The 21,034-nt window shown below is 44.9% G+C and overlaps 1 protein-coding gene across 5 annotated transcripts in view; it reads right to left on the reverse strand.

Moving 5' to 3' along the window:
• The window catches only part of CASS4 (Cas scaffold protein family member 4), a 63,136-nt gene that overhangs the window by 30,000 nt on the left and 12,102 nt on the right, over nucleotides 1-21,034 (reverse strand). For 3 of the 5 annotated variants that reach the window (XR_014235435.1, XM_082359296.1, XM_082359294.1), the window contains exon 3: nucleotides 328-20,544. The exons of 1 other annotated variant lie outside the window; for it this stretch is intronic. Coding sequence is in view for 3 of the 4 variants with exons in the window: in XM_082359296.1 (XP_082215422.1) it covers nucleotides 328-810 (483 nt within the window). In the remaining variant the exon portion in view is untranslated. The remainder of the gene's footprint in view (nucleotides 1-327; nucleotides 20,545-21,034) is intronic. One more of the 5 variants, XM_082359295.1, reaches the window with a different exon arrangement.

Below are 21,034 nucleotides of genomic sequence, written 5' to 3' on the forward strand. Positions count from 1 at the left end.
CCCCTCCATTTACCACTAGCCATCCTAGTGTTCCGAGTATAAAGAAAGACCACCATGAATGTTGAGAGGCTTTCACACACAGCTTGACTAAGCATTTAGTTTCCTGCAAAGTGTGGGTGTCTTGGCGAGCCAGGAACCGCCAAGGTACCCAGAGTGTTAATAACAACCAAAGTGGGTGCCAAACACAAGCTCACCCACTCACCCCAACCATCTGCTTCCCATCTTGTACGTCTGATCTCCTGATGGACACCCACGATTCAAGGGTAGTTAAGCCCCTGGGTGCTACCTACCCCTTGACCTATTTTTTCTGTCTGGAAACAGGCTTACCTGTTTTGGAAAGCATAGAGTCTTTTCACAGACGATTCTGGCGCTGGCAGGTGGGTCAGGGACTTCATAGACTTGGACTGTGGGAGGCGGAGGCCCCTCCACCCAGCTCTTCATCTGCTCGTACACAGGGCCTGGAGATGAGGGGTTGAGCAGGGTGGGCACTTCATAGGTCTCCTGGGAGCTGGTGGAGGCATCTTCCGGGCCTCTCAGGAAAGGGGGACAGGGCCTGTCGGCGGGGGCCTCCACGAGGATTTCAAGGCGGTTGGCAGGGGCCAGGCCTTGCCTCCCGTGAAGCAAACACTTCCACCAGCCCTCGCTTTCCGGCACATTTTGTTCCAGAATGGTCAGGATGTCTCCCCGGCAGAAAGCCAGCTCGTCGGCACAGTCGGGGTGGTTGTCATAAAGTGCCCTGGCCAAGAACATCTGGGGGCGGGGGAGAAAGAATTCACGGTCGTTATCATCGCCAGTGACCACTGCAGCCATACTGCTCGCTTAGCACCCAGTCACAGCTGCTCATTTATCTTGTCTCCTCGACCCCAGAGGCCCTTGTCCCTGCTGTTTGCCTGATTTATTTCCACCCATCCTTGGGGAGTGTGGGGGCGTGGTCTCAGGTGAAAGGTCAGATCCTCCGGGAAGTATTACTTCCACCCTGAGACCAGGTCCAGTCTCTCCCCTCTCACGGTCCTCATTTAATTTATGACCCCCCTAGTTATATGGTAGAGGGCAGCCTAGCACAGAGTTGGGTTGAAATCCTGACTCTGTGACTTCCTAGCTGTGTGCCCTCGAGTAAATTAGTTACTCTCTTTGGGCCTCAGTTTCCTTGTCTGTAAAATGGGAATAATAGTACTATCTACCTGATGGAGTTATTGTGAGAATTAAATGGGTTGGTAAGTGTAGAAAGCTCATTGAGCAGTGCCTGGCATTTGCTAAGTGCTCAGTAAAACTTGGCTGTAAGGTGTCAAAATGATTCTACTGCTCTTTGCCTGGTTGTTATTTTTCTCCTGACTGGACCTGGAAATTCCATGACTTCTGGGACCAGATCTCGCTCGATCTGCTGCTCTCTCCCCAGCATCAAGCACGGACCCAGGCGCATAGGCGAGGCTCCATCAATGTCCATTTATTCACGTGCAATGAAACAAAGACGCAGGGGGTGAGAGACTAGTCTATACAGCCAGGATCAAAACACGGGCAGTCGGGCTTCCCTGGTGGCGCAGTGGTTGAGAATCTGCCTGCCAATGCAGGGCACACGGGTTAGAGCCCTGGTCCGGGAAGATCCCACATGCCGCGGAGCAACTGGGCCCGTGAGCCACAACTACTGAGCCTGCGCGTCTGGAGCCTGTGCTCCGCAACAAGAGAAGCCGCGACAGTGAGAGGCCCGCGCACCGCGATGAAGAGGGGCCCCCGCTCGCCGCAACTGGAGAAAGCCCTCGCACAGAAACGAAGACCCAACACAGCCAAAAATAAAATAAATAAATTAATTAAAAAAACAAACAAAACAGAACAAAAAAAAACCACGGGCAGTCTCCTAATTCTCAGACCCATGCTCTTTCTGTAAGCCACACAGTCCTCCAAAAAAAGAAAAACCACCTGTTGTAACGAGAGCAATGGTAAAGCCCCTTCTTACTGGAATTTTCTGCTGTAAACAAATGAATGCAACTTGTTTCTGTGGGTTTTAAAGTAATCGCCTCCTTCCCTTATTATATCAATGCATTACAGAAAAATTAGGAAATGTAGAGAAGCCAAAAGAAGAAAATGAAAATTACCTACAATCCCACCACTCAGAGGTAACTATTTACATCATTTTGGTATTCATCCTTCCTGCTGCCTTTTTAAAAAAATCAAATTTAGTTAATTATACTTTTTATACCCACTAGTCCCTAATATATACAGTTTATAAATAAAGCAAAAACGACCAACCCTCCCATTACATTGGTTGAGAACTGATGCGTTTTTTTTTTTGCATAATAATATTTTTTTTTTCTGTCACAAAAATGGAATTGGATGGCCAACTGCTGAAAAATACCATCTTAAACCCACAATCAGGTCTGTGGATTTGGGGAAACACATGCATGTATATCTGAGAAGACTAAGTAGAATCAAATCCTCCTTGCAGGCAAATAGGCACTGAAAATCCTCCATAAAATCTACAGCAGCTGAGATCCTAGGAGATCATGCATATTTTTGTACATGAACCTTTTTTTCCTTGCTACAAAAGCGATGAAAGTTCATAAACGAAAGAATACAAAATAATGATAAGAAAACAGAAAAAACCAAAAACACCTACAGTGCCACCAACCATAGGTCACTACTGTTACTTCTTTGGTTGTGTCTTTCCAGACCTTTTCTTGAACCTACATGTTCACATACATACCTAGAGTAACAATTATATTTTAACCTAGGGGCAGGACAGGAATAAAGACGCAGACATAGAGAATGGATTTAAGGACACGGGGAGGGGCAAGGGTAAGCTGGGACAAAGTGAGAGAGTGGCATGGACATATATACACTACCGAATGTAAAATAGATAGCTAGGGGGAAGCAGCCGCGTAGCACAGCGAGACCAGCTTGGTGCTTTGTGTCCAGCTAGAGGGGTGGGATAGGGAGGGTGGGAGGGAGATGCAAGAGGGAAGAGATATGGGGATATATGTATACATATAGCTGATTCACTTTGTTATACAGCAGCAACTAACACATCACTGTAAAGCAATTATACTCCAATAAAGATGTTTAAAAAAAACATAATAAGAATCTATGATACATACAGTTTTATAATCTGCTCTTCCCCACTTAAAAATAGATTGTGAACATCTTCCTTGGCCTATAAACAGTTTTCTTCACTATCCTTTTAAATAGCAGAATGGTTTTCCATTGTATGAATGACCCATATTCGAACTTCCTGATTTGGGGACATTTTAGCTAATTCCAGTTTTTAGCGATTACAAACAATGCTGAAATGATTACCTTGATAGCCAACTATCTGCAACTCCCCCTGTTATTTCCACAGACACATTTGTGGGAGGGGAGTTGCAGGTGGAAATCATTAGGGCTCCCCCTTCTGTGCTGCTCACGGCCCTCCAGCGAGGTCTGACTCATTTCCACATCTGCCCACCCTGACCCTTGAATGAAACTGCCCATTTCCTTGCACCCTAACATACCCTGTGCATTAGCTCTTTGTTGGATGGCGCATTCGTTTTAAAATCTTTGTCAAGAAAACTTGAAATGTTTTTGCAATTTGGGAAGGGCGTTACCTCCCTGGGGCATCTCCACTGTTAACTCATTTTTCAAAGAAGGAAGAAGGCCCTGAAGAGTTACGGGCTGGTGTACAGTGAGGGTCATTGCTGCCTGTGGAGATTTTCTCTTTCATCCATGGTGAACCACAGATCCTCAGCTAGAGGGATGGTATGAAGCCTTACTTGTCTGAGGTTGAGTGAGTTTATGAGATTAAATTGGAAAGCAAAGAGTTGAGTTAGAGCTAACAGCCAGAGATCCTGAGAAGCATTCCCTCGGGTCAGTCCTGTGTTCCTTCACGAATTCAGCCAACGTTTACTGAGTGTTTACCAGCACTGTTCCCAGTGCTGGACTTTCCAGGAACACAAATTTTGATCGTGTCATTCCTCACCCTACGGCCCTTCGATGGCTCCCCAGTGCCCTTCGGATGAAGCCCCAACTCTGCCAAACCTTCCAGGCCCCTGCTCTCCTGTCCAGCCTCAGGGCCTCACTTCCTCACCAGCCACTCAGGAGCGCCACCCTTTTGGGGTCCTCGAATCCTTCACACAAGCTGTTCCCTCTACCCAAAACAGTTAGCACCTTCCCCCACTGCTCCCCGTGAAATCCCACTCATCCTTCCAGATTAATTTAAAGTGTCCTTTCCTTGAAAGATGATGCCCTGTTACCCATATTCCTCCAGACTAAGCTAGTTCTCCCCATTTTTTTTTTCTTAACACCTTTCCATATCAGGATTTATGACCTTTGTATTTAATTCATTAAGTGGGCGATCATCTATTTGGTATCTGTCTCCCTGCAGAGCATAAGGTCCAGGAGAGCAGGGACCACACTTTCCTGCTCTTACTGTACCCCCAGATTCCAGCACACAGTAGGTGCTCACTGGCTACTTGGTGAGTAAGTGGGTGGATAAGGATGAGTGATGCGATGCCTTATGTTCAAGTCTTTGGAAGGTAAAGAGACGCACAGCACCAAGGTGAGAGTTCCTATTTCTGTCTAAGAAGAAGGAAGCTCTCTGACTCTCTGGCCACTCTCTTTGATGGCTTTCAGTAAGAATGACCCCTGACATGTCCAGAAGATGGACCTCGAGGCCTGGCTAGTCTGCCCACTCTAGTACTGTCCCTTCAATGTGCTGTCAGCTGGTTTCACATGAATATTGGTGCTCAGCTTTGGAGAACTGAGCAGAGCTGAAGCATTTAGAGGGAAGAGAGGTTTAGAATCTTATAAAGGGTATTGATGAAAGGTCCAGACTTAGTAAAGTTACTTGCTACTTTGTGGGGTTTTTTTTCCAGTTAAAGAAGCCAGTAACTTCTGTTCAGTAAGAAAAGATAACCTGAAATGTTAATGGTTTATTATCTTGTTGGTTGGATTTTAACCAGATTTGTGTCTAGCCCTGCAATCCTAGCCTAATATTCCTGTATTGAATTGTCTCCAGATACCTAGATCCCAAAATGCTCTTTGACCTGATTTTAACTTTTTTTCTGGTTCCTTCATTAATTACTCAGTTTAATAAAATCTTTGACATGAGTTCATTTTATATTCACATGAGAGTCATGATTTTACCTTCCTTTATGAAAATGATACTTTAACTGTTCACACTGGGAAGAAATGGGAAAACAAAACACAGTCTCCAACCCATCATCACAATTCCCATGAAATACATCTAACATAGTCTGAAAAGAAAAAGCCCATCATCTGAAACGTGCTTGCACTTGTCTAGAAATAAGATAGTGTGTATCTTTAGACAGAGCAGTTGCTTCAACATGGCAGTTGCTTTGAAGTGCCCAGATTGACATCAGCTTAGCTGGTGGCTTTGCCTGTTGCAAAAGGCGGGGATGCTTGTCCAGAGAACAATGGGCTTGTGTGATCACCCACCCCATCGGGCACCCACATCTGTCCAAAATGGAGACACAGTTTACTTTGCACTTACAGCCTGAAGACTTCAGAGCAGCAGCCAACATCTTAAAGGATGTAAAGTCCCAGCGAAGGAAAATCCTAAATATGTTGCTATAACATGATTCCCTTCAGAATAGTATTTCATTATAATTGGTCCAGAGACATCTCCTGCAGTCAATTAATGTCTTAGAGTTTTAATAACAAAGACTATCAAAATTTGTGTCATAAAAGAATTTTTAAAATGTGAGAAATCTTGGGGAGTTCCTCTCCCAGAAAAGGTAGGTAACAGTGGACTATATTGAATGGGGACTTGTTTTGTGTTGGGGGCACTGAAGCCATTATATCACTTAATTTTCAACTGCCTCAGAGGTAGGTTTTCTTATTCCCATCTTACAGATGAGGAAATGGAGGGTCAGAGAGATCAAATGACTTGTCCGAGGTCACGTGAACTCTAAGACTTCTCCTCACATCCGTTATTGCACGCTTCCCCTTACAGTTCAGTCTCTAGACACCAGCCAGAATGATATTTTGTATGATATTTGTCTTTCTCTGTCTGGCTTACTTCACTTGGTATGATAATCTCTAGGTCCATCCGTGTTGCTGCAAATGGCATTATTTCATTCTTTTTATGGCTCTGAGTAATAATCCACTGTATAATATATATGTACCACATCTTCTTTATCCATTCCTCTGTCAATGGACATTTAGGGTGCTTCCATGTCTTGGCTATTGTAAATAGTGCTGCAGTGAGTATTGTGGTGCCTGTATCTTTTCAAAGTATGGTTTTCTCCAGATATATGCCCAGGAGTGGGATTGGTGGATCACATGGTAGCACTATTTTTAGTTTTTTGAGGAACCTACATACTGTTTTCCATAGTGACTACATCAATCTACATTCCCACCAACAGCGTAGGAAGGTTCCCTTTTCTCCAACCCTCTCCAGCATTTATTAATTGTAGACTTTTTGATGATGGCCATTCTGACCAGTGTGAAGTGATACCTCACTGTAGTTTTGATTTGCATAGAATGGTATTTTATACACATAAATCAGACTTTTGGTCTCTTGTTTAAAAATGTCCAGTTGCTTAGAACCCCATTTAGAACAAAAACGTAAGCTCGCTACCAGATTGCCCTGCCTGATCGGGCAGTAGTGCCTGGGCCGCTACTACTGCCGTTAATTTCCCTCCAGCTGCATCGTTTTCTTACTCTTCTCTGATGCGCTAAGCTTGCTTCCACCTCAGGACCTTTGCCCTTGCTAGTCCTCCTGCCCTGAACACTCTTCTGCCAGATCTCTGCATGAATGACTCATCCTCTTTCAGATCTCAGCTCGAGTCACCTCCTGAAGAGAATGTCCCTGACCACACGCTGGAGGCTGGGCTCCTACGCCGCATGCATCCACGGGACTTGGAGATGATGACCCTCTAGGCATGTTCAAGAAACAATCCAGTCGGGGCAACCCAGGCTTTTACGGACAGGCTGGCAGTGTGGGGAGAACAAGAAATAGCAACTGCAGCAAACAGTCATCGTGAACCCATGCCCCGGCACTACGCTAAACGCTTTACAGACAACAGATGGAAGGGACTGACGAGGGCTGCAAAGCAGCCTGATAACAACTGCAGTTGCACTGAGGCCACTCCCAAGTTATTTTTTAACAGGGTGATAATTTGGAAACATTCGTGTAGATATTTAAGAGATGAAAGAGGGCATATGTTTATATTTTTATTCTCTTTGGGCACAAAGACAGTTAGGTTCTAGGTACAACGGAAGAAACCTTCTTAACCAATTTCCAAAAAGGACATTTCCCCCAAATGCCCATCTTCATACAACAGTTGGGAGAAGGGAAAGGAGACTGGGGAAACGAAGGCAAATAAGAGATTCCCTCTCTGGGGAGACGTTCACACAATGGCCAGATGCAATGTGCTAATCTATACTGAATCAGCAATGAGACGTGGGAGTAATTAGCTAGCTTCATTCATTCATTCATTCAATCAATCATGCATCAAGATTGTATTGAGCGTCGATTATATGCCCAGCACTCTGCTAGAGATAGAGCAGTGAACAAAATAGTTCCTGATCTCATGCCGGTGTACGTCCTAGCAGAGGAGACACATTCCAGTCACATCAGAAATAAACGTAGGGTTTCTACTTCTCTTAAGTGCAATGAAGGAAGATACAGAAATTTATGAGGAATTACGAGTGCAGTTGGGAAGTGGGGATGGATGAGGGCTTAGGGAACATTCCCTTGAGAAACGGGCCATGGAAGTTGCAATCTGGGAGTGAGTAGAAGTTAGTCAGATCAAGAAAGGGGGACAAATCATCCAGGCAGAGGAAGAGAAGTGGGTGAGGGAGGGAGGGAGTGAATTTGTGTGTCTATGCGAAATGCATTGTGAGTCGGGGAAACTGAAAGATGACCAGGTTGTCTGGAGAGAAGTAAACAAAAACCTGGGGCTTGGTTTCCATATTGGTTGATGTTTATCTCTGATTGCTGGGTGGAAAGGGGATTCCACGGAGCCAGTGTGAAGCCAAAGAGGCTCATCAAAGCCAGTGGTCCAGTCCAGGCGGGAGATGCCTGAGACTCAGATGAGGGTGGCAGTTGGCTCTAGCAGTGCTGCCAGGAGGAGTTGGCGAGGGATTGCGGGCAACCCTGAGGTGAGTCTTGGAAGAAGGGCAGGATTGTAACTGCCAGAGAAGGGAAGAGAGGCGCGCTGTGGACCAGGGGAAGTAAGATGCAGAGAGACAGATTTGGTTCTCATACTTTGTCTTCTGCAGTGATGTGAAGAGCCAGCAGCTACAGTTCTAAGCAGAACCACATTAGATGAGCCTGTAGAAATGCCACCTGCTGAAGCTTCTTTTTGGGCTTCTGCATCACTCCCACTGCCAGGATGGTCATCCCCTCTCTGGGCCAGGAGGGTGGGCACAGCTCCCCAGTGACTGCCCCATGCTGGCTCTCCAAGAGCCTGGCTTGCCTTCCTGCTTTATTTTCCACTTTTTTTCAGTTCACTTGAAAGAACAAAGCTGCAGAAACTCAGAGTGTTCGAGCTGGATGGGGTTGGCGGTGGGGGGGCTCATTTGCTGTGTTGGCCTCATTTTAGAGCTTTACGGTGCCCGAGACTAGGAGAGGTTAAGGTCACACAGCAGCAGCCAGTAGAGTGGGGATTCAAACTCGAGTCTGTTGGACTCTGAAGCCTGCTATTGCCAATTCAGTGCACAGCCTCCCCGAGTCCAAGTCAATTTCCTACTCTAATCTGCTAAAGTCTAGATGCACGTAAGCTTAGAAGGAGCTGGGTTAATGACATCTATAGGCAGCAGCGGCAAACTCAAATGGTTGTAGGAGCCGGGCAAGCAGTATACGTCAGGGAGGCAGGCCAGGTGTCAGACGTTTGGGAGTGGTGGAGACTGCGGCATGCCCAGGCAGATTTCAAAAGATGACTACTTGGGCCAAATGAAGTACTCTGCAGCTGAGCCCAGCCCACTGCTGGGCTCTTAGAGGCCCCACACTGGTTTCCTTTGCAAACTGGAAGTTAACAAGCAGGGGCTGGAGCATTTCTGCCCAGTGCAGGACTCCTCTAATGGGCAATCTGTTCTGAAGCCCCCTGTCACCACCCCCCCCCATTATGTTATCTAAGACTATGTGCAAAATGCTCACAGTCTGAGGTTCTCTCTACCCTCCCCTGCTTGCTCCCCTCTTTCCCTTCACAAGGGTCAGATCAGCATCACAACCCAATCCTGCTTTCTCCTCGCTTTATCCTTCACAAGTGCTTCCCCCACCCCCAGACTCTTGTATTCTTGAAATTACAGAGTTAGTGGCCAGGGGATAGGAGAGTAGAGATCCTGGAATGTTTTCCATTAAAGTAGCCAGAAAATCTTCATTTCCTTGGGAAGGTAAATCATAGCACAGGGTCACCAGCTCACGGCAGGAAGTAGTAAATAAATAAGTGTCCCAGACAGGAAGAGATAGAGATCATAAATGTGGAAGGAACCCTGAGCAGCAAGCTGTTGCTGGGTCCCTGCTCTGTACGACATCATGGAACCCCATTAACAAGACGGGCATTTTTCTTCTACTAAAATCCTTCTTTGAAAAGCATCCATGTTTAGCATTTTAGCTTCCTTCTCACAGATTCCATGACTTACTTCCAAGAATTCTTAGTTAGTTTTAGGGGAAGGTGATGGAAGGATTGATCCTCCCCCTCTGAGGGCCATGAGAGAGAACAGTTATACATAAGCCACAATTTTTTTTAAATGCATGCACTGTAAATATTTCAAATCCTGTGATGTATGGGAAATGTGAACCCCTGAAGTTCATGAAGGTTTTCCCTGGATGTAGGAACTTTTTCTTTGAGATCAATGAGATATTCTCTTATACATCTTTTATGAGGCTGCTGAGCCCAGACTCAGAACATCAGGAGTAAATGCAGAACGGAGAAAGCTCTTTGATCATCTTTAAAGACAAAGGTCTCCCCAATGTACTTGGAAGTATTTCATATTATATAAATACATAGATAGGCTTAGAAAGATCAAAGCAGAGAGAATGGTGCTATCTGTTGGCTCGTGAATGTTTATTTTCCATCATATTTTAAAGCGCATTAAACAAAATAGAGAGAGGAGAGAGAGAAAAGTTTCCAGGAGCGTAAGAAAAATCCCCTCACCACCTCCATTTTCCCTTTCCCACCCACATTCTCCAAAAAGGGAAGAAAGACAGAGGAAGGAGGACAACCCTGAGGAAGAAACAAAGTATCCACATGACACTTTTTTAACGAGAGATGCGGATGGGTGACAGCATTCTGCAAGGCAATCTCGGGAGAGATAAGGGAGGGGTCAATAGGCGTTTAAGGAATCACAGCAAGGACTATCTGGGAAGGCTCTCCACTTTGCAAACCCCACATAACAACGCAGGCTTCTTACACACTGTATGTGTCAACTAATATTAAGTTCCCATAATTAGTCAAAGAGAAAAAAAATCCTCTCTAATCTTTCGGATGCATATTGAGTCACGTTTGTATTGTTGTTCACTACGTAGCCAATGCCTCATTAATAAGGATTGCTCACAGCTTTTCAACTCTGTTCCAGGCACTGGGATAAGTAATTAGCATTGATTATCTCACTTGATAGTAACAATCCCATAAAACAGGGACTGTTACTAATGTCCCATTTAAGAGATGAAAAGTTAAGGCACAGAGAGGGTGAGTGAGTTAGCCTAAGGTTGCTTGGAGGGCAACGAATAGAACCAAGATCGGCACACAGGCAGTTCTGACCCTGGCGTCTGCCCTTTTAGCCTACAAATCATCGTGCTTGGTATGCTATCCTTCATGAGATGGCATGTGCATTTCGATGGATGAGCAAATGACAGAGCGTGCCTCTGGAGAGAGGCATGGTAAGCTGATAAAAACATTTTTAACTCAGTTGGGTAAGTTGTATGGTTAGAGGATCAGAATTAGATTCCCCATTAAGAATTTGGGAAATGGCTTCAATGTAATTACTGGCAAATAATGACACATTTGTATAATGGAATACTATACAGCCATTAGAAAGAATGAGGTAGAGTTTAAATGAGCCGAAATGGAACATTCTCTAAAATAGAGTATTAATTTTTTTTTTTTTTTTTGGCCACATCACGTGGCTTGTGGGATCTTAGTTCCCCGACCAGGGATTGAACCTGGGCCCTGGACAGTGAAAGTGTAGAGTCCTAACCACTGGACCACCAGGGAATTCCCAAGGATTAATATTTTAAAAAGCAAGATGAGAAACTGTGCAGACAGTATGTCCCCATGTATGCTTTTATGAGTACAGCATCTTTCTGGAAGATGACTTAAGTCATCGGGGCTCCCCCCTCTGGCTAGCTGAACCAGAGACCAGGAAACTATAGAGCTCTGGGATTAAAAGAAAACATGCTTTCAGTCCATGTTCATTGGTACAGTTTGAATTTTTAAAGCCATATGTACATGTTTTGCTTTTTCAATATAAAAATCTAGTGTTTAAAGAAGATTCTATTCTGTTGGAAGAGAATTGCTTCTGCATTGGTGAACCTGAACTCCTGCTTGCCACGATCACTTAAGCTTGTTCTACTCCCAGATTTGATAGACGGGAACCTTGACCCAGTCAGTCTTCATCTCAGCCAAAAGCATTTTGCCACACAAAAGCATCTGGCATCTGGGGAAACCCTCTGTGTACTTCCGGGATAACTCACACCATCGATGGAACTCTCATTGCCCATCCATCAGAGGGCCCTTTACAGCATGAAAAATGCTGAGAAGTGCTTGGACAGTTGTTGAGAACCAGCTGATTTTGTGAGTGTTTCTTTCTCCCCAGCTCCTTGAGAGTAGGGCCACAGAAGACACCCAGAGAAGGCAACAAAAACCTACCACTTAAATGCAACAGGGTCTAACCGCAGGTGTGTTAAGAATCACACAAGTTTAGGCGGGGCGAAGCTTTAAGGGTTTTTCTCGCCTGGCCCAGGCAAAGTTAGAGAGGCATTGAATAAGTCTCCAGGTAAACGGGGGAGGCTGGGTGCCTTTGCCACCACTACGCCCCCTCCCCGGTGGTCAGCTGCAGAATGACATGGTCCTGGGCACAAACACCTGGGCCAGGTGGGAGGGCCCCCCATGAGGGGACTGTCCCCAAGACCAGAAATTAGGACCAGCAGCCACAGGACACCGTAGCTGTGCCTTGCACTCGCCTAACACTGGGGAAGGCGTTGGCATAACCATTTGCTGCTTTCCTTCCACATGGAGTTGTATCATGAGGTCTGCAGCTGAGATGGGCCACCAGGCCATCAGGCCTCCTCCTCTTTCTCTTCTCTAAGTTAACTTTTCTTTCCTTTCATGAATTTCAGTAGCTTTCCATTGCCACATTTACATTGAAAAGTAAAATTCCACAAGTTACAGGGAACTGAGAGTCACTTAACATAGCAAAATGGTATATTTCACAACCAGAACTTGCCTTGCGATTTGCAACTATATTAAATTATTTCCTTTTAATGTGTCATGCCTAACATGGTGCTGTAGAGCTTGACACAGCTCGGCTGCAATGATCTGCATTTCATTTTCAGAAATACTTAGAATTTTTTTTTAAATGAGGTGACAGCTAAGTAATTTCTTGCATCATCCCACAGCATAAAGAAGAGTTGCTTCTCTTGGAGCTATCTTTTTTTAAAAACTTAGCAAAGCAGTTAAATGAGAGAGGCTGAGGGAAAACTGCTGTCTTTCTTTTGGTTAATATTAATTTGCCAGATAGGCTAGAAAATAACTGAGTTTTAGCTTCAGCTCCGCTTTTGAAAAAGTTGAAAAGTTCTGGACTAAAAGGCTCCAGAATGTGTAGAAAGTGATCTGAAGTCATTTAACTGAGATACTGAAATGCCCTTTTCCAGATTACTTTTATATTTAGAGTTACCTTTAAGCTTAAAAAAAAAAAACTTAACTGAGTAGAATAGAGCTTTCTAAACAAAACTCGATTTCTCCCTTTTTTGCTTCAAAACGTGGGACATGCAACAACTTTTGATAATTTCCACTGATGGGATAGTTGCTTGGGAAACATCATTACCTACTTCCTTAACTTAGTGGAAAAAATGCAGAATAACAAGTAATGGATGCATTTACACAGTTCACTCTGAGCCCTAAGCAATTGAACTCTTGCAGGAAATGGATTCCAGAAGAGAGAAACTCAGATACTCACATTCACCTTCGTCTTGATCCTTTAAAGAAATTATTTTTAAAGGTGATTAGTCCATACCCTGGAAAACACTGGCAGAAATCACTTCAGAAGGGAACTCCTTCTGTAGTAGTTGGTGCTGGCATGCTGTGAGGTTTGGGGTCTAGAACACTTGTGCCTGAGTACTGCTCTTTCTGCAACTGTCCCTACCGGGGGTGGGGTGGGAGATCTGGGCTGAAACCAACAGCCATGGGTGGGAAAGGTTGGGGCCGGTTACATAACACATCTAACACATCGGTTCCCTTCCACCCATCTGGATGCAAATAGCCATTGTCTCCGGCTTAGCTGTGGGCACTGGGGACTAAGAAGGGAATAAACCTGGTGAACTTGGAAATGAGAAGGGATATAAGAGAAAAAGAAAAACTTCAATAAAAGAAGGATTCCTTGTTTTCCCAACACCTCTAAAATGATCCTGACCATGGCTTAGTCTGTGAACACGCACAAACCTTAACTGATTTCTCCATGATAACGTTGAACCCTGATCCTTCCAGCTTTGAATTCTTCCTAATGGTTCAGATGAAAAGGCCTCTCGCCACGGGGACTTGGGTAGCCGCAGAAGGCACTGCCGACTAATGAGACTTTGAGGAAGAGGCTGTGGTCAGAAAAAAATTCCAAAGCCACCCAGTGGAAATGAAACATTTTCTTCCCTGATGCCTGAATACTGTGGTTTCCAATAGGTTTGGGTCCTACTGGAAGGTATATTGTTTGAATATACTTCCCCTATTCATGGGACTCTTGCTAAAATGCACTTTTCGTGCTTCACTGATTTGGCAGTTATTTATTAAGCACCTACTGTATGTCTGACAACATGTGCTGGGGGGAGGAAGGTGAACAAGGTTCTGTTAGTCTAAGCTCAGGGTTGAAATGATGCAACAATAAAGATCTCCCAGGTCTTCTAAGTAATTGATATTTTTGGGTGTGGCCCAAGACAGGTCCATGTTATACCAAACTGTTTCTGTAGCTTGTAGTGCCCTAGAGATCCAGCATATTTATTCATCCATCCCCCAAACCCCCTCCCCACCTCCAAGTTCACTCCTTGCTAGACAAGTCTCTGGATTCTTGTTTAAGATATTTGCTTTGGGGAAAAGAGGAGTTGAGAGCAATTTTGGGCCAAGGTAAGTGGTTGAGAATTCAGCCCTCTCCTGTGAGAAACACATGGAGGGAGGAGGGCAAGTAGCTGAGAATTTTCCTGGGCCTCAGTATCCTCATCTGAAAGTGTAGGGTCCCCAACCAGCTGCAACCCCCTGCATTTTGCATGGTTTCTTGTCTTGCTCTTATCTCCTACTTCATGAAAGCCATCAGAGGGATTAAAGAAAATGACAGGTGGGATCTTTTCCTTTCTCATCTTTTCCTTCCTTCCCTTTTTCTTGTTTTGAAGCGTAAAGGGGACCAAAGGCATGGAGACGAAAGAAGGTGTTTCGTGTCCTTTGATTGGTCTTAAGCAATTATACCACCGCCAATTAGGTGAAAGCTTTGTGTAAGACTGTGTTTCTTAAACTTCGTGTGTCTATTAACTGCATGCTTCCTGTCATATCCATGTGCTGTCTGTACATTTCTAACTTCAAGGAAAATATTAAATTAAGCCAATTTAAAAACAAAAGTCTCCCAAAGCAATATGACCTATGAAATTACAAGTTTGTTGAGCTAGTTTTAGTTTTCTCCAATGCACATTAAAATACAGAGCTAACATTAGAAAATGTTCTACCTGTGTACCACACCTAAAATCATCTTGTATGAATGAGGTCAAAGTCCCTGCAGGGTGTGATTATTTTCCATTTGATTGATCAGGAAGAATTCAAAACTGGTCCAAGCTGTTTAATGGATCACAGAGAAATGAGTGAAAGTTCATACTTGTTCACCGAATTCTCCATTTGCCAGGGTCACTTTTAGGGGTGTTAGGAAAGCAACGAGCCACCTGTTGTTTAAGTTCTTCTCTCAGTCTGTTGGTGGGCATTTATTCCAGTTCACTGGGTTTATTCATTTTGTTGTCAATAATGAGCCACAGATAAACCCATCGCTAGCCTTACACGAGATACCACAAGGAAGGTTATAGAGAGTGTGCTCTGTAACTGTCCCTGTTGATTTCCCCAGGGCTGTTGATCCCCTCCATGTTGGGAAACATCCCTGTAGGACAGAAGCAACTTGACGTTCTCGCTGTTAGTGATTGACTCTCGTGCCCTTTCAGCCTCCTCTGAGTTAAAATTGTGAACCCAAGAGAACATTCCACAGGCACTTTTTACTTTTTGTTAACCAGATGGCAAGCGTCTCCAAGGGAGAGGCACCCTACTGCTTTCTTACCCCAATTCTCACCCCCTCCAAGCCCCAAAAGACAAGCTGCCTGTAACAAATGTGTAACAAACAAAACTGCTCTTGATTCTAAGGAGAAGCAACGGGTTTAAAGAAAAAGAACAATCGATTCACCCTGGAGTGAGTGGGCCGATGCAGAGCCCAGACTTGACCAGGAATAACATTTCCTAGAGGAGTTTTAAGAGCTGGCAAAGCCTTCCCGCAAAGTGCCAGGAGAGGCCGCCCCAGGCGCAGACGTGCACCCTGCCTTCTTGTTCCTATCTCTGTCCTCGCCATGTGCATACAGGAGCCCTCTTCCATTCCAACAAACACATGGTTTATGGGCAATACGTTTGGAAATGGTTCCTAAAATACTTATTCCCCCTTTTTGCAACTCATGTCGGAGTCTTCGAATATCACTTGTAGTGGTATCTTTTTTTTTCTTTGTTACCAGCCTCCCACCTTCCTCCTTTGAAGTCATTTCCCCTCCAGGCTCTTGTCATTTCCCCCCTGAGTCATCACGGTTCCAATATGACCACACACGTTTCTACGGTTGCTTCCTCATTTCATTATCATGCAGGCCACTCTCCTTTGAAAAGTCTCCTGGCAACTTTTTTAACTTGTAGTATAAGCAGTTGGTGTTTTGTCTGGCCTTTTTCCCTCCCCACCCCCAAAGTGAGCTCTATAGCAAATACAATGTTAAGAGAATAAAGGTTATGGACTTCCCTGGTGGCACAGTGGTTAAGAATCCACCTGCCAATGCAGGGGACACCGGTTCGAACCCTGGTCCGGGAAGATCCCACATGCCGCGGAGCAACTGAGTCTGTGCGCCACAACTACTGAGCCTACGCTCTAGAGCCCACGAGCCACAACTACTGAGCCCGTGCGCCTAGAGTCCGTGCTCTGCAACAAGAGAAGCCACCGCAATGAGAAGCCTGCGCACCGCAACGAAGAGTAGCCCCTGCTCGCTGCAACTAGAGAAAACCCGCATGCAGCAATGAAGACCCAACACAGCCAAAAATAAATAAATAAAAATAAAATAAATTTATAAAAAAAAAAGAGAATAAAGGTTATCGAACAGGGGAAAGAATAATAGAATGTAATGGATTTTTAACGCTAATGACAGTTTATTAAATATTGAGAAAAGGGACTAGACTTTTGTCTTCTGTGGCATTTAGAGCAGCGTCTGGCTCAATATATTTGTGGAATGAATGAGAGAAAATGGAAATAAAGTTGGTGGAAAATAAACATCCGTTTCTTAAAAAAATAAAGCATATAGCACATGTAGCTCAATAAAAGCTATTTATACCTTTATTTACTCTTCTTTCTGCTCACATCTCCTGACACTCTCAAACACCAAACGTTTTATTTTTTTCAAAAGACAGAGCAAACGGTTCTTCTCCATGTGCGTTGAGAACAGCACGGTACCATCCAAAATGGAAAACGAAGCCCTGGCCCTGTCTCCTGACTCACCTCCCCGCTTCTGCTCTTTCCTACTGACTGTCTGCGTGTGCACAGCAGCCTTAAGATGTCTTAAAAGACGTAAATCAGCCCGTGTTATCTCCTACTTTACACAGGCCAGTGGCTTGTGTAAAGTAGCAGTCTGAATGCAGTTAGAGCGCATTCTGCAGTTAGAATGCACGTCAAGGTTCTTACAGCGTCGACGAGGCCCTATGTGAACAGACCCTGCTTACCCCTCAAATCTTGTTTCTGACACTTTCTCCCCTTGTTAACTCTGCTCTGACAACACTGGCGTTTTCATGGATGCTCTGCTCTGCTGAATTCATTCCTGCCCTTGCATTTGCTGTTCCCTCTGCCTGGAAAGCTTTTCCCATCATTCTGGTTTCCAGAGAGGCCCTTGCTGTGGATCACCTCTATCAGGTCACTCTGTTTTCTTTTTTTTTTTTTTTATTTTTATACTAATTTTTTAAAAAATAAATTTATTTATTTATTTATTTATTTTTGGCAGCGTTGGGTCTTTGTTGCTGCACGCGGGCTTTCTCTAGTTGCGGCGAGCGGGGGCTACTCTTTGTTGCAGTGCACGGGCTTTTCCCATTGCTGTGGATTCTCTTGTTGCAGAGCACGGGCTCTAGGCACACAGGCTTCAGTAGTTGTGGCACATGGGCTCAGTAGTTGTGGCTCACGGGCTCTAGAGCGCAGGCTCAGTAGTTGTGGAGCATGGGCTTAGTTGCTCCGCGGCATGTGGGATCTTCCCGGACCAGGGATCGAACCCATGTCCCCTGCATTGGCAGGCGGATTCTTAACCACTGTGCCACCGGGAAGCCCTGTTTTCTTTGCTTTAGGGCAGTTGTCAGCACCCGAGATCACTGTGTCCATTTACTCATTTACCGACTGTCTGATCCCACAGGCATGTCGGCTCTGTGTTGATCGCCCAAACCCCCAGAGCTCAATGACTCTGTCTTGGGTTAGAGGCTAAACAGTGGACCATGAGTTGTGTTTTCACGCTGCGTGCTGTGGCTACTTGTTTTGCTCTGGGAGGCAGGTGAAGGGATGAGGCTTTTGGATGAGGTCAGAGGGAGACCACAGGTCCTTGTGGCCGTGACTTCAATTGCACAGGCTCAGATCTAAGGCAACATCTGACCATGGGAGAAGGAGGGGGGTAATTCTCAAGCATCTAGGTTGAGAGGCGGGTCAGGATGGGGCCAGGTAGGGGTTAGAAGAGCTGAGAGTCAGGGGTGACCTCTGTTCCCAGACATCTGGTAAGCAGGAAGTACCATTCCTGTCCTCGTGGCCATGTTGCAAGGGCTCTATCTGCACTCCCGGTAACCTCCCATTCATTCACACACGCACACCGACCAAAGTGTTTCTTGAACACCTACTATGTGCAGGCATTGCTGTAGGCACTAAAGATGCAGCACTGAATAAGAAAGGCCAGATCTGTCCCTCATGGAGCCGACTTTCCAGAGGGCGAAACAAAGGCAAGACAATTTCCAATCTTGATAAGTGAGGCTGAGATGGAGGATGAGAATGATGGGATGGGTGTGGAAAGGGAGGTGGTTTAGATAGGGTGGTCCAGAGAGGCCTCTGGATGGGGAGATGCTTGAGAGGAGGACCCAGTGGTCAAGCCACAGGGAGAGAGGAGCATTCGCAGGTCGGGAACAGCAGGGGAGAAGGGGAAGGAACTGAGGTGGTGGGAGCTGGTGGGAGTGGGACGCGGCAGGGCCTGGTGGGTGATGGTGAGTTCCCTGCCGTGATCGCACTTGCCCTTCTTCGACAAAGGCTGAGTTTAAATGTCTTGCTTACCATCTGAGAGCTTCTGAAGGTACAAGGAGAGCCTGAAATTGTTCCTCACTCACAAACGAAGCCTCACCAAGCATTCTTGCCCAGCAGCACCAGAGCAGAAGAGTCTTGGCTAGCGGCAGATTCATCCGATGCCACTGCAGCCTGTCAGGGTCTAAACTGACCCTGGGAGTGTTGGTGATTTTTTTTTTTTTTATTCTAAGTCTCTACCTAGACCCTCCTTGAGTGAATCTAGAACCATCCCACTCACAGTTGAGATGGAAGAGGACCACAGGATATTTGCTTTTTAACTGAAGTTGAGTCTGAAATGTTGAGAACATTTCAGGACATTTAAACGTTCTTAAAACATAAATATTACTTTGATCAGTTCTCTGGAACATCCACCCTTCAGTAACATGACAAAGACACTTGGTTTGAAAACTCCCTTCAGAAAACCAAGTGAGCAAACAGCCTATGGCTCTATTTAGAAAAGACAGAAAATATAGATTGTAGAGAAAATACTATGGACACTAAGTTTTCAAATTTTAGAAGTTCTCAGAAAGTGATGGAAAACAAATACCATGCTTATTTGACCCAGGATTCCTCTTTCAATTCCTGGCCATTCACTCCAGGGAGACAAAGATGCCTGTACACAAAGATGCTATTTTCAGCATCACCTCTAATGGTGTGGACATGTGCACGCACACAGAGACACATACGCTCAGAAGTAAACACAATGTGCAACAAACAGGACCGAATCACTAAAATACAGGCAGACTCTGTTTTCATAAATAAGGCACTTTTGAAACAACCAAAAATCCAAAGCAAGGACTTACATATAGTAAAACCAGTTATTCACCTTGTCTTGCAGCATCTCATGAATGGGGTTGAACATGGAGTCAATCAGCTACAGTCCAATGAGATGTTGGATTTACCACCTTGGCAACACACAACGGTCTCTACCTTTTGCAATTACACTCTTTGAGACCAGCGTTTCCTAGTTCTAATATCATCATGTTTATTTTTCAGTTTTCTCTTCATTTTATAAGACAGTTTGCGGAAACCTAATAAAAGTCAGACAATTACACAAAATCTGCTGTGCACAAAGGTGAAATTCTACTGACGAGGAACTCTTGGTTGTTTGTCAAGCAGCAACACTGGGGAACAGCCTGAAAGGGCAGGCACAGTTCACCACCTGACGTACACAGGCTGACCTCAGGGCATGAAAGGAGTCTGGGTGCCCCTAAGTGAAAGTCAGGGTTGCTTTAAAGTCAGATGCACCAATGCTGAGAACCACTCACATGGTATGACTCCTTCAAGCACTGTGTTACCATTTAATCAAAAGCACCTAAATGACAACGTAGGCATTGAAAATACTGAGGTAGGTCAGTGGTGCTAAAACAGATGGAGCTCTAATATGTACTGTTCACTGTAAAAGACAAGAAGCTCAACAGTTGTTCAGTTACTGCTCCTGTTCTTGAAAAACCTTTAAAAAAAAAATCATTATCTTATATGTGCATTGGCAGTTCTGTAGGGATACCCAAGAAAGAATGAACTGAGGTTGCCTCTGGGCTAGGAATGGAAGATTTGGGTTCTTGCCCTGGTGCTGCTGTTACTGGGTAGGGGGGACATCCGTACGAGCTGAGACATCATTCATCTAAGACTTGGGTCGGCAAACTAGGGCCTGTGGGCCAAATCCACATGACCAGTCCAAGAGTTAAGAATGATTTCATATTTTTAAAGGGTTGTAAAAACAAAAAAGAATATGCACCAGAGGGACTTCCCTGGCAGTCCAGTGGTTAGGACTTTGATCTTCCACAGCAGGGGGCACAGGTTTGATCCCTGGTCCAGGAACTAAGATCCCGAAACCTGAGGTGTGGCCAGAAATAAAAAATAAAAACAAGACTATGCACCAGAGATCAGAGGTGGACCACAGAGCATAAAATACTAGCTGGCTCTTTATGAAAAAAAGACTGCGGACCTCTGGCCTAAGGGTCAGCATATAGTGAGCTGGTCAAGTCTGGGTCTGCGTCAGTCTGTCTGGGTTTGGTTCCTGGCATTCCACTTACTAGCAAATGACCTTGGCAAGTCAATGAACCCTACTTTCCTCATCTGTCAAATGGGGATAAGAGTAACACGTCTACCTTATGGAGATGTCAAGAGGATGTAATGAGAAAAAGCAAGAAGAGCACTCAGCACCAGGCCTGACAGATGGACAGTCAGTAAGGGTCATCTGTTATTATCTGTATAATATCGATAATAGAAATTCATGGGGATGCTGGGACTATCAAATATATGTTATATGTATATATACATGTTAATTACACATATACATGTTACAATTACACATTGTAAAGTG

The sequence above is a fragment of the Balaenoptera borealis genome, assembly GCF_965194805.1.
Source record: "Balaenoptera borealis genome assembly, chromosome: 16".
Taxonomy (NCBI): domain Eukaryota; kingdom Metazoa; phylum Chordata; class Mammalia; order Artiodactyla; family Balaenopteridae; genus Balaenoptera; species Balaenoptera borealis.